The sequence below is a fragment of the Myotis brandtii genome, unplaced genomic scaffold, assembly GCF_000412655.1.
Source record: "Myotis brandtii unplaced genomic scaffold, ASM41265v1 scaffold734, whole genome shotgun sequence".
NCBI classification, from domain to species: domain Eukaryota; kingdom Metazoa; phylum Chordata; class Mammalia; order Chiroptera; family Vespertilionidae; genus Myotis; species Myotis brandtii.
Genome location: NW_005370913.1, coordinates 917,317 through 935,723, shown reverse-complemented (window position 1 = coordinate 935,723; position 18,407 = coordinate 917,317). Strand labels below are relative to the sequence as shown.

The following is an 18,407-nucleotide window of genomic DNA, read 5'->3' as shown; positions in this document are numbered from 1 at the left end:
GGGTAAAAATTAAATTTATGTTAACAGTTGAATATCAACAAAGTTCAGTGCCTGACACATAGCAGATCTCAATAACAGGAAGGTTAAAAAATTAAATATATAAAATCGAGAGAACCATGTTTCTGACAGAACTGTATAATTTTGTATAAAATTAAGTGAGAATCAAAAGTGAAATTATATTTCTCTGAATCCAAGTTTAATCTTAAGGAAATACATTAGAAATTCATGTTTTGGAAGAAGCTTTTTTTAAAAAGAAAACTTAATATGAGAAATGTTGAGATATTTGACAGCAAATTATTTAGTATTTCCTTTGTTTTACTAAGTATAAAACACAGAGTCCATTAGTACCAGTTTAAGAGATGAACATGATTCTTTTTAAAATCAACACCTCTGAATTCCTTAAAATTTAATGTTGTATATACAGCCCCTCTCCTCCCCTACCCACATTGATTTAAATTTATGGAAATTCTAAGTTAAGAAACGTACAAACACTTCCTGCACACACATCTTCAATGTCATTATTATCCAATTATCTATTATCTAATTCTCTGTTGTTGATATTTTATAATTTGGCTGTGTTAGGCAGCCTTGCACACCTTGTTAGCACCACAGTAGGGGTGTTGGTTCCTGCACTTAGTTATGGTGGAGAGGAGGGGAAATGCTTTTGCTCTGGTTCTCTAACCAGAGTTTGCTGGAGCCGCAGTGGAACAGCAGGCACCTCAAGCCACCCCACAACAGACCACAGAAATCAGATTCTACCTGTGACATGAAGCCCAACTAAGTTTTTTGAGCCAGATCAGGACTGGGGTACATTTGTCTAGAACTGCACCTGCCCAGGAGCTAGGGAGTCTGAGCAACCAGGACACTATGCTTTGAGGAGTGTAAAGAGTTTCAACATGCTACTTTCCTTTCTTTAAATCCCAAGTGATCCTATATCAGAAAAGAACTTTCGGAACTGTGGCAAGGTAGCATCTCCAAGTTTGCTACTGTGAATTGATGCCCAGATTTTCTATGTTCAGGGGAAATGATGGAGATAGGATTGGGAACAGGAAGTTTGCAAGTTAATAGTTCATCATTTTGTTTTAACTTGTAGATGGGATATAAAGAGCCTCCCAAAGTCTTAAAAATACCGTAAGTACTGCTAATGTTATAAGGGACCAAAATGTAGATGCTGCCTATACAAGACATGTGGGTGTCCTTTCAAAAATGCCCCCCTCAATATTTCTTAATACTAAAATACAGACCAGTGCAGATAACATTATAAATAGAATAATGTGATTCAACTTATCAGAACTGCCCCTAGTCTATGGACTCCTTTGTGTCGAGCAGTCTAGCTCCAGCGCATGTGGCTTAGCCAAAGGAGAACAGGCCCTGTCACCATCTCTTTCCATTGGATGCCCTTGTGCAGGGTACAACTTGCACATCAATGTGTGGTGGCCCTGAAACTAATATTATAATACCTTCTGTATATCCAGACTGACTATGCTGTGTTCTGATCATCACCTTGATTTCTAAATGACGACTCTAGAGATTGACTGAAGGGGGATTTGAATCCATTTATTTTAATCTGCTTATTTCAAAATCAATGTATTTTCTGTTAAAGCAAGCTGCCTTCTACTGCTACCTTCCTTTCTTTAAAAATATTTATTAAGGGTTTTAATTTCCATGAAAGTGCAGGAGGTCCTATTCATGGTGTGAAGGGGAGAGGCATATCTCTTTTGGACAACCTCAGATCAGATCTAAAGTGGTAAAGCTAAGACTTACTATTACAGTCAGTAGACTCTTTCAAATAGCTTGAATTTCTCATCCATTTTTGATAAACACAGATGTGTCCAGTTTCGTCTATAGTAATAATTCTCACTCTTTTCATAAGGGCTTCCTTTTCCTTATTAAAAACATAATGTTTTCCCCTTATGCCCATATTATAAATACATCTGTTGAACATATTACATTCACTACATAAGAATTTGTTTATTCATTTTCAGTTGAAAAGATAATATTAAAGAATACGTAATTCAAAAATCTAAAGAAAGCAACTGATGATAAATGGCAACGGCCCCAAAAAAAGAAACAAGCAAACAAAAAAATTTATTTAGTAACAGATATTTAGATAATTTGTGCAGTAAACTCTGTTATCAGAAAGACCTGAAGTTGAATTCCAGTTTCTCTATTTGTTTTCCATGTCATTTAAACTTCCTAAGATGTATTTTTATTTCTCTGTACCTGTATCATCCAATTATGATAAGGAATATGAATGAGATACTACAGGTAAATGGTCTGGTACTCGGTGCCCTCTATGTGTTCAGTGTGTACTCAGTAAATGTTATTTTTCTCTATTGAGAGAATATAAAAGCTAGGAAGCATTTCAGAATAATAAAATAACTCATTGTTGAAAACTCCTGACTCTGTGAATCCCTAGGAATGGAAGACATCTCCAAAGTGAAGACGACAGTGTGGGTGTAGAGTCTCAAGGGCACCTATCATGAGAAGGGAGGGGCAGGGCTGAGATCGTGTGTGTGAGATGGAAGATACCATTCAGAAACAGGCTGCTTTTTTTACTAGTAGTCATCCAAAGTCTCCAAAAGAGCAGGGAGGACTTAATCTATCTGAAGGGTCTCCAGGAACTAGACAATGAAGGTGTAGGTGTGGCCAAGCGAGCCCACCATCTGGGTCAGTGATTGTGTGAGCCTTTTATTAGGGACTGTCCTGGGGAAGCAGAACTAATCAGACATGTGGCTATTCTCCCAAAAGTCATTAGGTTTGTGCTTGACTGTTATGTTATAATGATGAAGAAAGGAAGCTCCTGTTGAGTTAATATTTGTTCAGACTATTTTTGAGCGTAAACTCATGCCTTCATTTCCCACATCCTCACCAAAGTGACGTCGCTCACCATGAACTTGTTATACTAAAATGATTATTCAAAAACAAGATGTATTTCCTTCCTTTTGCTAAAGACTTGAGTAATCAACCAAGGGCAGATTTTAAGGACATCTAAAACATCATTTTTTCCCCCAAACCTCAAGCTTTTAAAGTGCACTAAATTATTTCAACCAACCATTTACAATTTTATTTTATTTTTGCTTTTTATGCATAAACCAAAACCACCAACCTAAAAGATTATTATTATTTGTTTTTTTTTAGTGAACAGACTACACTCTATGAATACATTGGGCACTCCTGGAACATGTTTTAACTTTATCAGGTCAATAAAAAGACATTGAGAGGGAAACAATAATTAAATACCAGACTGACTGGTGCTTAAGTATTAAAGCCAATATATGTTTGTTTATTTAATCCACATTGACAACTTAAAAATATCACCTTCCATTACTTTTTTGCAAGAGTTCAAGGTTTTCGTATGTCTATAGCAATCCTTATTACCCACCAATGAACAGCCACTGGAGGAACCATGGTGTTGTTCCACATATAGTGCCTTTCTAGTCTCCCTTTTGCTTTATGCCTGTGTTTCCTGACAAAATGACATACAAACCAATGGTTTGGAGAAGTAGTCTGGAATTTCTTTGTTGAGGGGAAATTTTTCCTGACATTATTTGGTCATTGAGAGTATTAGAATTCTCTGAGGACCGAGTATTAAGTGTTAAATTTCTCTGCCTTTGTGTATATGGGTATTTTCAAGTGCAGAGTTTTCTCCAAATTGGTCAGTTTGCCTAACTATGGTGTTCTAATCTGCCAAATACTAAAATTTGAGTTCTTCCTATTTCTATTGAAGATTTTTTTTTTTCTTTTACAAACTTTATAACTTATACCTTAGTTCTTCTATGACAAAAGCCTGGCTTTGTCGCCCTTAGCAAACTGAAGCCAAAGGATGAAAATAATCTTGACATATTGTAACCAAAATCTCTGCCTTGTTGCTAATAATTGTTTCTGATAATCTTTGGGCCTTTAATGACCTTTGCTTGCAGGAATATAGACTGCTTGCCGATCCAACAGTGAGTTAGATCAGCCTCAGTATTTCCAGCAAGTAAGAGTGAAGGCTGGTGATAACATAATAGGTAACTCTTTTCTAGGTTTTGCAATGGAACAGATATGGTTGCTGTTGCTTCTAACAATAAGAGTACTTCCGGGGTCTGCTCAGTTCAATGGCTACAACTGTGATGCCAACCTCCACAGTAGATTTCCTGGTAAGTCTGAGCCTAATCTTTTCTCTAATTATATCTGGAAAGAGTGATTATGTTTGAAAAGTAAATCATTTAAATACATATGAAAAACGGTGTGGGGACCCCTCTATATTAAGTGGATATTAACAAATGGCAAATGACAAAAGACATTTTCTGGAGTTGTAAATTACATCCACATTAACATACAAAGTGTTCATCGTGGTTAATATCATTATAACGGCTGCTCACAGATGTGAAAAATATTGGCTAGTGGGTGATAAAATTGGGAAAGGCTAATTTTATTCCAAATTTGCCTAATTTATGCCTTTTTCCCCTCATAAGTTAATTCAGACTCTCAAAACTGCTCATATATGCTAATAGACTTATTAGAAGTAACACTTAAGGAAATAATTGTGAAATATTATGCAATACTCAAAAAATACTATTTCAATAAAATGTTGGTCACCATTAAAATACAAGGCCAGTTTCAGAGTGCATTTCACAGCAACCCATCAGTTTGGTGACAGATAGGAGATTTTGACCATATTGTTAAACATGTCTCTCAGGTTGCTCAAATCTGCACTCAATGAGATGTAAACCCAACAATTCATTTAAGTATTTGTCATTTCATATGAGATAAAGTTATAGAACCACAGTTCATCATTTTCAAATTAAAGGTTTGACCATCTGAAACTACTTTTTCAAGTCTACCATCCAAATTGAAATATCTTCTAGCACATTTTACATTTTTCCATACCTGTCATTACTCCTGTGTCCAGAACAGGCTGGGGTAACAACACACGCGAACAGAGCAATCAGTAGGTTGTTACATAGTTGATGTGAGATTTCTAGTTTATGTGCAGAAAGGCAATCTGGCTTTCTCCAGAGAAAAGACCAAAGTGTGTGGGAATGTCTTCATGAGCTCAGACCTAGGATGCAGATGTTTGGCAGGTTAAGTAAAACATGGAGGTCAGGAAAGAGAATGTGTAAAGGTAAGCATGCAAAGGCAGGTTTGTTCATGGTTTTGAATACCAGAAATGATGTTTTGCTTTGGTTGGTTTGTTTTTACTTTTTTTTATTATGGAAAATTTCAAATGTATACAAAAGTAGAGATTAATAAAAAGAGCACTTATATTGATTATCAGCTCCATCAATTATCAAAATTTATAAATTTTGTTTTATCTTCCTTATCAATCCCATCTCTGGAATATTTTAAAATAAATTCATAACAAAGAATAATTTAAAAATCATTATACTTCATGTGCATATCTAATGAACTTAATAATTCCTTAATATTATCTAATACTTGGGCATTTTGCTTTTAAAACATCCACATTTATTAATATGTGTCTTAAGTCTAATTTAATTTATAACATTTCCTCTCTGTCCTTTGCTTTTATAAAATTCTATCTATCTCTTTAAGTAATTTGGTCATTTGTTTTGTAGGATTCTGACACTCTGGATCTGGTTGACTGCCACTCTGATGTGTCATTTAATATGCTCTTCCTTTCCTGTATATCCTATAAACTAATTAGAGATTTGAGTAAAGTCAGGTTCATTTTTTTTTGACAAGAATACTTGGTGTGTTATTTGTGTAATAAAAGTGTTTGTCTTTATTTTATAAGCAGTGAAGAGTCATTTGGTCTTTTTAAACATGCCTTCTGACGAGTTTGAAAAATTACATTTTGTTGTAAAAAGCAGACATTGGGAAAAGTATAGACATAGACACACGTCAGGAGAGACTAGAGGCAGAGAGAAATAGCATGAAGGCAGTGACAATGGGAGCGTAGATACGGTGTGGTGGACTCCCACCAGCACTTAAGGACTGATTCCATTTGGGAGGTGAGAGAAGACTAGAGGATGTTTTGAACATGGATAACTTTATGTTGATACTGTTACCTGACAGCAAAAGTATAGGGCACTTGCATATTTTAGAAAGAAATTGGGGGTTTGGAAAAAATGAACTTGAGGTGCTTTAAGAACTTAGAATAGTAGCCTCTGTCCAGTAGTAGAAAATATGGCCCTGGGTCTAAGGAGAGAGGTTGACACTGGAAACAGCTATGTGAGAGCTGAATCCCTGTGCAGCAAGTGAGCAAGAAAAGGGGGAACAGGGAAACAAAAGTTATGAAAATAGACTACTAGCTAAAATCAGTGGTTCTCAACCTTCTGGCCCTTTAAATACAGTTCCTCATGTTGTGACCCAACCATAAAATTATTTTCGTTGCTACTTCATAACTGTAATGTTGCTACTGTTATGAATCGTAATGTAAATATCTGATATGCAGGATGGTCTTAGGCGACCCCTGTGAAAGAGCTGTTCGACCACCAAAGGGGTCGTGACCCACAGGTTGAGAACCACTGATAGATAATTTTGGTGGTAAAGGAAAGGAAGAAGTAACTTAACTCAGCTATTTAAATGAGAAGAATTTTAGGATTAGAGGACTAGGGACAACTGAGTATACATGAGTAATGGGAAAGTACTCAGAGATTTGAAATAATTGAGATAACAAGGAAATAAAATGTGGAAGAGATTTAAGGTACAGGTGGAGGGGTTAACCTTGAAAAGTGGTAGCTGATTCTTTGATGTAGGAGCAAAGGAGAAATAAGACACAGGCAGAGGAGTTGAGAGATGCTAATTGTCTTTACCTCTGCAGTGAGGTGGGGGGCAGAGGCTTTCTTGAGAGTGAGGGGCAAGGGCCTTGGCCAGGGCCTGAGAAGGATGTTCAATGCTTTCTTTCTCTGTTATGGATGAAAAAGAAAGCCCAAATGCAAAAAAGATTGCTTAACAGAGAGGATGTAGCTGCTGTTGTAGTTATATATTTGTAAAGGTAAATAAAATGTATAAATGTGCCATGGAGTGATTAGGACAGTAAAAGGAAAAATTTTTCATATGGTAAATTTTAAAAATTTTGTTAAAACATCTATTTACAATGGTGCCCACTGACCACCTGCACCAAAATCACCTGGGCTAGTTGTTAAAGTCTGGACTCTACGACTTCACCCAAAATATGTAGTGGCAGAATCTCTGAGTATGGTGCTTGGAATCTGTATTTTAAATCCTGCAGATGAGTCAAGTACACATATTTATGGTTAAGAACAACTGACAGAGTATATTCTATTATTCTCTCAAGTCCATTATTCTAATTAAAAGCTCAGTCATGTGTTGGGGAAACAATTAAAAACAAAATCTCTCAATCCAGAAATCCTCTCCACAAAGACAGTGGAGATAAAAACACTTTTATCATTGAATAAACATTAAGCTAGAATGTGGTGCTCATCACAGGCAATCTACTAAGAGGTTGCAAAGACAGAAAGAAATCTCACTCTTTTATTTAGCCAAGCAGATGCAATCCATTACAGATATGTTTTCAAGATAAACAATAACAAGACCTGAAGTAGGAGGACTTGACACCACCATTTTTCACATATGGTTTATTCTAAAATTACTTGATAATTCTGTTAGCATATTAGCTTTATCCAGAGGAAAAATAAAATTCTCATGTCTTTATGAAAGGAGGTACTTTTGCCAACTTGAAGCAAGGATCTCACTGAAGTTAGGCTCCCACCCTCCCACGGGGTGCTTTCTTTTTTTGCTATTTACATTTTCAAGAGATGCTTCCCAGGTTGAAAGAGACATTTCTAGGTTATAGAGCTGACAAAAGACCTGTCTAATTTTCCACAGGATTTATATACATTTCAAAGAGAGGAGAAAGTACTTACAATTATGTTTTCTGATGTAAATGATCTAAAAGAGGAAGAAGTCATTTCCTTTATTTTCAACAAGGATAATTAAGCCTCTTATTTTTAATTTCTGTTTGTCTTTATAAATCTTAGCACTTTTAGTATTGTCTGGCTTAGACGACAAATATCCAAATTTTCTAAACACACACACACACACACACACACACACACACTCACACACACATTGTTGCAATTTAAAATTTCTATTGAAAAAGAATTTGTAATCCAGATAAATCAGGAATTCCAGGAAAGGCTTTAAGTTTATATGGGTACTTAGAGGCCCAGTGCACGAAAATCGTGCATGGGTAAGCATTTGTCCCTAGTCCTGGCCAGCGATCAGGACTGATCTGTGGGGTGACCTGCAGAGTGATAAGGGGGCCCCTACTGGCATCTGCCTTGGCTGGCCTAGCACCTCCTGCTCGCTGGCCCCGCCTCCCACCACCTCCAGTCACCTCCCATAGCTGGCCTGGGGCCTGTGGGCTGGGGGCAGCTCCTGTGTTGAGCGTCTGCCCCCTGGTGGTCAGTGCACATCATAGCAAACAGTCATTCCACTGGTTCTGCAGTTTGGTCGATTTGCATATTAGGCTTTTATTATATAGGATTATTTTCAAGTAAGTCTACTTTTGCAGATCATTTGCAAAAGATCAGAGTGAGCTAATAAAGCCTAGAGGTTAATTGCTCACTCCCCTCTTGACTCACTTTTCCATATCAAGATCACCCTTGATGTCATCAGGAGCTTCACAGGCAGCTCAGCTACTGAGCAGTGGGCTAGAATGAGAATGAGTCTGGTAAAGGAGAGGGGCTATCTAAATGCAAAGTAATGTTAATAATGAGAGTAATCATCTCACCCTATCTGACCTTTGTGTTTCATGGCATTAGAACCATTTTCTTTAATTTCCATGGCATTTTATCCTTGAGCCAAGGGAAATACCATGGTCTAATTCATTTCCAATTTAAAGGGATAACATTTAATTTTAAGGTGGTTAACTATTGGCTTTCTAAGCTAATAGCAGGGAATAGAAATATGCCCAACTAACATTATAGTTGTGCTCTTCCCAGAATAAAATTCAAACCACAGTTGACTTTGAGGGTACCAAAGAATTATTTGACCATAGTGGAATACATAGATAATTGCATTTGACCTCTGTTACTGATGGGAACTAGCTCCTTTTGCAGGGAAGATGACAGTTTATAAGGGTTAATCTAGACTTTCAGATTTCTAAAGAAGTCTTTAATGATAAAGGCACAACCAAGGAGAGATTAGGTTTATGGCATCATAACCTTTGTGGCCTGACACTGTTTTATGGTGACTAACCAGTTATGGCAAACTGAATGTATATCAGTGTTACATTACTTATCATTAATAAGGAAGAAAACATATTGAATGCTAGGCACATTACATAATTCTCTCTTTTATTTTTTAAAACAAGCATACAACACCATTTTTTGAGAATTTTTAATGTTTTTTTTGAGGAAAGCTAATAACATATGCCAGGGAGCAAGATCTCAAATGCTTAAGAATATAATAGTTTTGCAGTTTCTTTTATGCATTTGAAATTGAGGGAATGCCAGGAAAGTAAAACCATTTTTTTTCCAAATATATTCTTTTGATTTCAGAGAGAAAGGAAGAGGGAGAGAGAGATAGAAACATCAATGATGAGAAAGAATCATTGATTGGCTACTTCCTGCATGCCCCCTACTGGGAATCAAGCCCACCACCTGGGCATGTACCCTGACCTGGGATTGAACGGTGATCTCCTGGTTCATAGGTCGATGCTCAACTACTGAGTCATGCCAGCTAGGCGCAAATTTTTTTTTAATCCTTATTTTATGATGAGAAAATTGAAGAATAGAATTTGTCTAATGCTGCCAAGTTAGCAATTTACAAATAAAAAAAATAAAAACTAAAAACTAGGACTTTTTCAATCAAACAATGATGCCTAGAAGTGAATTTTAAATACTAAATTAAAACAATGATGTATACAAACCACCAAATAATCCAATTAAAGATGGGCTCCTGAATAGGTATGTGAAAATTGTTGAACATCACTAATCATCGGGGAAATGCAAGTCAAAACCACAATGAGATATCATTTTATACTTGTTAGTATGGCTATCATAAAAAAGACGAGAGATAGTAAATGCCAATAAGGATGTAAAGAAAGTTGGTATAGTTTCTATGGAAAACAGTATGGAGGTTTTTTAAAAAATTAAAAAATAAAACCACCATATTATGTAGCAATTCTACTTCTGGGTTTATATTTGAAAGAAACAAAATCACTATGTAAAAGAGATATCTGCACCCTCATGTTTATTGCAGCATTATTTAAAATAATCAAGACATGGAAAAACCTAAGTGTGCATCAACAGATGAATGGATAAAGAAGTTGTGATATCTATCTATATCTATATCATCTATATCTATATCATCTATATCTATATCATCTATATCTATATCTATATCTATATCTATATCTATATCTATATACATACATACAATGGAACACTATTCAGCTATAAAAAAGACGAAAATCCTGACATTTGTGACAACATAGATGAACCTTGAAGGCATTGTGCTAAGTGAAATAAGTCAGACAGAGAAAAACAAACAGACAAATACTATATGGTCTCACTTATGTGTGGAATCTTTAAAAAACACACAAAAACACACTAGATTTGTGGTAATGAGAGGTGGGAGTAGAGGGTGAGAGAATTGGATGAAGGGTGATTAAAAAGTACAAACTCCCAGTTACACAATAAATAAGTACTCGGGATGTAATGTACAACATAGTAATGATAGCTAAGTGAAATCTAAAAGCTCTCATCACAAGGAAAGAAACATTTAAATGAACACTAGTGTTCTGCAGGAAATAAAAGAGAAAATCACCTATTTAATCAATATAATTCATGGGTGGGTCAAGCAAAATGAACTGTCTGGTTTTGTGTTAGGCTTTGCTTAACCTTTGCAATGTTCTGTACCCAAAAACAAAGTAGGAGCAAATACTGGAATAATTACCCTAGGGAATATGTTCTGGACCTCTGTGTAGATAAGAAAGAGCAGTTCTCCTGCCTTCTTCCTCCGTAGTGGTGTTTGGTCTCTTAGGTTGTGAAGAGTTTGCCTGCTTCCACTGTGCACCTGTGACTGCAATTACTGCACCCGATGGGGCAGAAGATCTGATCCAGGCAGCGATTGCTGATCACATCCTGATTAATCTACAGTGATAAAGTGCAGTGGAGAGAAGAGCAATTAGTCAGCAAGTTCAGTGATTGAATAATTCAGTCCCTACCCTTCTTTACTTTAATAACAAAGTTCTTTATTGGATGAATTTTTCACTTCCTCTGCTTGTAAAAGCAAAACCAATTTTTTTTTTCTTCCTGAAAAAGATGACCAAACTCCTCCAGTTTGGGGAAGCCAGTGTGGGTATACATGTGCACAGATTGCCTCAGTGTTCCTACAGCACTGAAAACAACAGCTTGCATTTGCTAACAAGAAACAGATGTGAAAAACTGAGATGGCAAGAAACCTGTTCAATATAGAGAGGAAACCTGAATTTCTAATCCGCTTTAAATTCTTCATCAGCTGCTGGCATTTCATGTAGATGAAATATCAATACCCCTTCAGGACTTCTTGCTCTTTTAGCAACAAAACCTCAATATTGTATAAAAACTTAAGAGGAATAGTAACTTTAAAAAATGAATTAAAGCAGCATACATAGCATCTGTTCTCTAAGCAGTTTTGTTTATGCAATGCCAAATATTGCTGCTCTCCTCTTACAGCAATAGAAACAGAAATGGTATATAAATTACTCTTTAATCTGCTTAAATGGTATACATTATTTTTGGGATGTCTACCAGGAAGTACAGTGGGGCCTTGACTTACGAGTTTAATTCGTTCCGAGACCCAGCTCGTTAAGGAACTCGTTAACTCAAATTACTCTATCAACTTAATGCAAAAAATCTGCCGAGAGACAGTTGGTATCTCAAAAACCCCGTTAGTCAGGACACTCGTAAGTCAAGGCCCCACTGTAAATCATTTCCAGGTGAGGTTTCTATGGCAATACAAAGTGATTCGCTCCAGCATACAGAAAAGGCTCCTCCTATTAGATTGGAGAGATTTTGGTTCATACTGCCAATTTTAAACCAATGCTACTATGAACTATGGATACAGGTGCAGTCATATGTATGCGGATACCTGCATCTGAACTGCACAGAGCCTCACAATAGACTCACCTACTCTTCCCCCATGTCTCTGACCATAGTTTCAGAGAGTTCCCAGGGCATGGCTGCCCTTTGAGATGGACTATCTCCTTCCTTCCATTATTAAACTGCTATGGTTTGTTGAATGGAATAGAGGTGGGGGTAGGAGAAGACAAATCCTATTCCCAATTTTGTTTCATACATTGCCTCCTGAGCACTAGAATGAACTTATTTGGGCTAAGTCTCACAAAGTTTTTCATGAATCTTTATTCACTGAGGTTCAAATCAGCTAGTTCCTCAGACAAGGAAGAAAGTCAGGTGAAACACATCCATCTGCTTCATGACTCATTCTCTCTCCTGTCCCTTATCCATATAAATTTCTCCCTTATAAGCATGTGAATCATACAAATAGATAATAGATAATAGATATTTGGTGGGAGTATTTAATCTCACCAGACAGAATCTACCTAAGGGTTAGCTTCTGCCCAGTCAAAATATATAGTTGTGATTAAGGAACTCAACTGGTTAAATAAGAGACTTGATACTTTGGCCTCACCTGGGAGCCTTGTGAGGAATGCACCAATCAGGCCCCACACAGATCTACTGAATCAGAATCCGAATTTTAATAAGACTCTAGTAATACATATGCACAGTAACATATAAAAAGTGCCAGTTGGACATGGTACTCATAATGATTTGTTAGCTCTGTGTTACGATATAGCCACGGTACTTATGTCAGCCTCAGAGGCTGCCATGCACTTGCTTGCTGCTAATGACAACATGGATTAACAAATCTATCGCTATTAAGGGGAAATGATTTTAAAAAAACTCATTAATAATGAGGGATGATAATTAGTCTCTAAGACTAATGCATTTAAAAAAGGTTAAGTAATTAAACAAATAATGAAAATCCATTATATTCATATTATTTAACGGGTTGAATTTTCTTAATTAGAAGTCAGAATGTACCTGACATTAAGGATTTGAATTTTCATCTAAAATTCTGAAAACAGGAATCATCTCAGGCAGTTGGCAGAATACAGATAGGAAATATGAGTTATAGATGGACAGTCTAGACAAATCCCTATTAATTGTGCACATTTTTTGTCTGTGAATCTTAGGACTTAATATTAAAAAGTTAGAAAACATGCATGCTGTTTGTGAAAGAATTGAATCAAGTATATTTTAATAAACATTTGCTGAGTATTTCTTAGGCACTCTGGGGAAACTCAGAGCTTTCAATGAGTTCATAATTTAGCGAGAAAGTAAATATTCATTCCTAGATAGAATGTAAGCAATATAGTAGACTCACAGCTAAAGTGATATGGAGAATCATTATGTTCCATCAGGGAAATGAGGGAAAGTCTCATTAAAGGACAGTGTAGATAAAATTTTTTTGTTCTCAGCCTATTTCTCTTCTTATCTGAGTGTTCTCTTGGGCAGTTCATCTATTGTTATTGCTTATTATTGACATCTTGAGTATTTGGTGATTCTTAATTTTATATTTTTTACTCTGTTCTATTATCCAAATATTAGACTCATATTTCCTACTACCTGCTGTATATTTCTGCTTGAATGTCCCATATGTACCCCACCCTCTCAAAAACTGAGCTTATCTTTTTCCTTCCTGTATTCCTTACTTCAGGAAATAATCCACTCAGTCATGAAAGCTAGAAACCTGAGTATCATTTTGACATCCTTTTCTCTTAATGCCATCATTTATTCAACTTTTTATAAAATTTAGCCAGTTAGAACTATTTTATTTTTTCCCCAACAATTCTTTCCAAATGCCTCTGTTCTACCAAACATGGTTGTATATAACATGGTATACAGACCTCTATTGTATCATTATCAGGCTGCATTATAATCGTCTGGCTTTCTTCTATCTCCTTTACTCAACCATAAGCTCTGTGCAGTAAAGGAACCTTGTTAATGTCTTTATCTTCAGAGTCCAGCACAGAGACTGATACATACTTTGCTTGAATTTGTTGTTGGCATGAAGTAGCATGTAGTTTAGATCTTGAAATAAGTAGAACTTAATTAAAGGGGTGGCATTGATTTTGTGTTTTCAACTCCTCTTCCTGTGAAACCCATCCTTTTTTTAATATTATGCACTGACCCCCAAGATTGCTTTTTATACAGACTTTTACATTTTTATATAATTGGTGAAGGAACATTTTGAGCCACTGCACTGCAGTGCTAACTATAAGCTGACGGCCCAATTTGGGGGGTGTTACCATGTTTGTTTGTATTGCAGAATATGTGTGTGTAAATTATTTGAATAATTGCATTGATCTGCACTCTTATTATTCCAGGTAATAATAAAAAATGTTAAAATAAATATTCTGACACTAGTGAAAGGAAATGTTCTCAAACTTAAAAGTATTGACATGAGTTGAAAGTCATTCAGTCTATCACCAGCTAGGAATACTTAGCCTCATTCAGATGCTATTAGTTTTAAGCCAGCTGAATATGCAATTGTTGAGAAAAAAAAAACAAAGTTAGATATACTTATTAGATATGTGAATGATATGCTGCAAATATATTGTCAGTAATTATGTCTAAAAGGAAAAGTATAATTAGGTGTTCTAGGAATGGAACTTTATTGTGGATAAAGAAGTAGAGTGATATTTTTAAAAATCTTTATTGTTGAGAGTATTATAGATGTCCCCTCTTTTTCCTCCAAGAATTGGATCCATCCCCTCTTAACTCCCATTTACATGGCAACCATATTCTATAAACCCCTAATCAGAACACCTTCTTATACGTAGGTAGATGGTTGACAGTGTGACAGTATATTTAAAATGTAATAATTTTAGATAATCTGAGACAAATATATTGCCTGATTCATAGGTGAGAGGAGTGCAGGACATTTCTTTAACCTGAATTCAATTAAATACTGTATTTTTAAAATTTCTATGAAAAGGTTGGCTTGGATAAAATATCAAGGGAAAAATGCCATTTTGGCAACATATTGGCACATAAATTCTGTAAGCAGGACTGCCATCTTAGACATATTTGGTACCTTTAAACACAAAACACTAAAAATCCAACATTTAAAGGCATTTATTCATTGATTTTTTGTTGTTGTTATTTAATATTGGGTTGTTTAATATTCAAGTATTGTCCCAAGGGATGTCACAATTCAGGCCAGGGATTAAACAATAAGAAGGCTTAAAAATGTAATTATTGAGAGAGACTGTTATTCAGTATCTCAAAAACAATTATCTGCCTTTGTCAGAAATTGCCCATTGGCGACTTGAAGTAACTCCTCCCCCCACCCCAACCAGAGCCTCACAAACGGACAAATTGTGCTGAATGGATGTCTTTAGCATCTACAATCAGAAAAAATGTGTTCCTTGGGAGAGGCAGTGAAAAGTCTTTAGAAAACTGGGTTAGGATGGATTTGAACAGATCTCTTTTCTTACACTGCAAAAAGCCTTCAGTTTGTTGTCATATCTCCATGTGGGATCAGCCTGTAGCAAATTCAGTTCCATTGCAGGGGCTACACCTCTTCAGTGATAAAGCAGAAAAGAGAAGGGAGCTCTACATCTGGACAAAGTAATCACCGCCATTTGTAAAGCTATTGTAAACATCAAGGAGTTCCTCTGGAGCAAAGGTGATAAAGCTCAAGTCTTCAGTTGGTTTAAGCTAAGAAGAAGGATATTTCTCTTTTGTCACATTTAATGATATGTATTCACCTAGATACATTTATGACATGCCAAATAATGCAGTGATGCTTGCTCTCTATTTCCCTGGGCATAAAGAGTTCTTAGTGAACCCTCCAGTAGCTGAGAATTTGGTGTGACATTCAGGTAGACATTGTGTTATTTTACAGAGTCCGTTTTCTACATAAAGGTTTCCTGTGATCTTACCTGCATGCTTGCCACTTGCTCTCATTCCCTGCCATTTCTTCCTTTGCATTTTATATCCTAATGAAAACCGAACTCTCCAGCTCCCAACCAGAGCATGTTAAACACTTGTGTCATTATTTACACTGTCCCCTCCACGTTATACATTTTTCACTCTGTGCAGCTAACTGCTATTGATATGTCAACATTCAGCTCAATGCCATCTTCTCTAGGAGGCGGCTTCTAACCAGTGGGTCTGGGTGAGGCTCACTTTCTACACCCCCCCATACCTCTCTGCCCAATCCTTCGGATACTGTGGTCCACATCTATCTCCCCTTATGGACTGTGATCCACTTGACAACAAGGACCACTGCTTTGTAAATTCTCAGTGCGGTCTGTGGCTCCAGCACTGTGTGTAATTGATTGATTAATTAATTGAACACGCACTGGAGTACATTGATGAATATCATAGTTTCCTGCTTTTCAGGACTTTCAGTTTAATGAAAAGACAAATATACAATACATATATGATTCTAAGGCAATATAACAGCTTACAACAGAGTGGAATAAATTAGATTGGAAATCATGGGTGTCTTTGGGAAAAGGACAATGAAATCTGAGACCTGAAGAAAGAATAGGAGTTTCTCAGACAAAGGCTGGGGGTAGGAGGAGAATCCCAAGCAGAGGAGAGAACACATACAGAAGACCTTGTGTGTGAAACCTGTATTAAGGCTTTAAAAAGGCTTGATGTAGGTTATCAAGGAATACTTCACATACAATACCATACAGTTCTCAGGGTACATCTTGAAATTTTAACATGAACATATGCTCATGCAATCACTACCCAGATTAAGATAGAGAACATTTGCATCACCCCTTAAATTTTTTCTTATTTCTTCTATTCTAGGCAGCTCCACTCCAGGAGGTAACCACTATTCTGGCTTCTATCACTCTTAGTAATGCTTTTAAAGAATTGAGAGAAGTTCAGTGAAACAAGTATAGGGAGCAAGGGGGATAGTAAAGAGAGGGGAATGCAGAGGCAGGTGGGAGGCAGAGCATAAGATCATGGAGGGGCTTGAGAATCAGGTTCAAGATGTGAACTTTTGACCTAAGTGAGTAAGCTATGGAAGATCTGAGCAAAGAGGTGAGATGATTGGATTCATGTATTAATGGCTGTGTTAATGAGAGGGGTTAAGAGTGGAAATAAAGGGACCAGCTAGGGAGTTGATGTAATATTCCAGGGGGTAAGGTAATGGTAGCAAGGGCCAAGGAATATCCAGAGGATGGAGAAAAATCAATAGATTGAAGATACATTTTGAAGTTAGTAGGCATTCACTAAACCTTTGTTAAAATTAACTCTATTCTTTTAGTAAAGAGCATAATTTAAAAGCCATGTTGGCATTTAAATAGTTAATGTTGCTGAAGGCTAATAGAGATGCTGTCTCAACTGAGAGTTATAATTATTTTTTCTATGTTAATAAAGTGTACTTCATAATGAATTCATTTTCTTTTTCTACCTACAAGGGGAATATTGCTTGGAATTTTCCATAATAACTAGCTGGATATTGCCTTTTGGACACGAAAAAAAAAGATTTTCTTTGTTTTGTAAAGAGTTTAAAATTATTATCAAACATAGGAGTTTTCATATTGACTTATTCAGATACTCAGAATGTGATTCACATTGCCAGCAAAGAAATATGCCATTGAACACCTTTACCCTTATATTAGAATTGAAGTATTTAAGAGAATTAATTCTATGCCCCAAATCCCTGAATAACATTTACCTCTTCTTAGGTGAACATCCTATCATTTAACAAAAATATTTTTAATTTGCTTGTTTTCTTTTTTTGAACAATCAATTGCATTTCTCCACAGAGCCTATTCTGATTTTGTTTGTGTTCACAGTCTGAAAACCTGATGCATGCTTTGGATTCTTTATCAAAGTGTAAAACAGAGTGTTAAAAAGTGGCAAGGTTACTGCATTAATTTCCTAGAACTGCCATAATGAAATGCCACAAGTGGGGTCATTAAAACATTGGAAGTATATTGTCTCACAATTCTGGAAGTCAGAAGTCCAAAATCAAGGTGTCAGCAGAGCTATGCTTCCTCTGAGACTCTGAATAGAATCCTTCCTTTTCTCTTCCTAGCTTCTGGTAGTGGTTTGTTGGCAATCTTTGGCACATTGGCTTATAGAAGCCAATTCTCTGTCTTCACATGATGTTCCCTCTGTGTTTCTGTCTCTTCACATGGCATTCCTTAGGACACCAATCATATTGGATTAGAGATCCCCCTACTCCAGTATGACCTCAGCTAAACTATTTATATCTGAACTAGAGGCCTGGTGCACAAAAATTTGTGCACTCAGGGGGGAGAGGGGGTCCCTCAGCCCGGCCTGTGCCCTCTCGAAGTCTGGGACCGCTCGGGAGATAATGACCTGCTGGCTTAGGCCTGCTCCCGGGTGGCAGAGGGCAGGCCCAATCCCTAGGTGCAGCCCCTGGTC

General features: G+C 36.5%; 1 protein-coding gene across 1 annotated transcript in view; it reads left to right on the top strand.

Annotated features, from left to right (window-relative positions):
• Nucleotides 1-4,025: 4,025 nt before the first annotated feature.
• ZPLD1 (zona pellucida-like domain containing 1) overlaps nt 4,026-18,407 on the top strand; it is a 42,690-nt gene continuing 28,308 nt past the window's right edge. Inside the window, exon 1 of the mRNA XM_014530361.1 lies at nt 4,026-4,142. Coding sequence (XP_014385847.1) covers nt 4,037-4,142 — 106 coding nt within the window. The 5' untranslated portion in view covers nt 4,026-4,036. The remainder of the gene's footprint in view (nt 4,143-18,407) is intronic.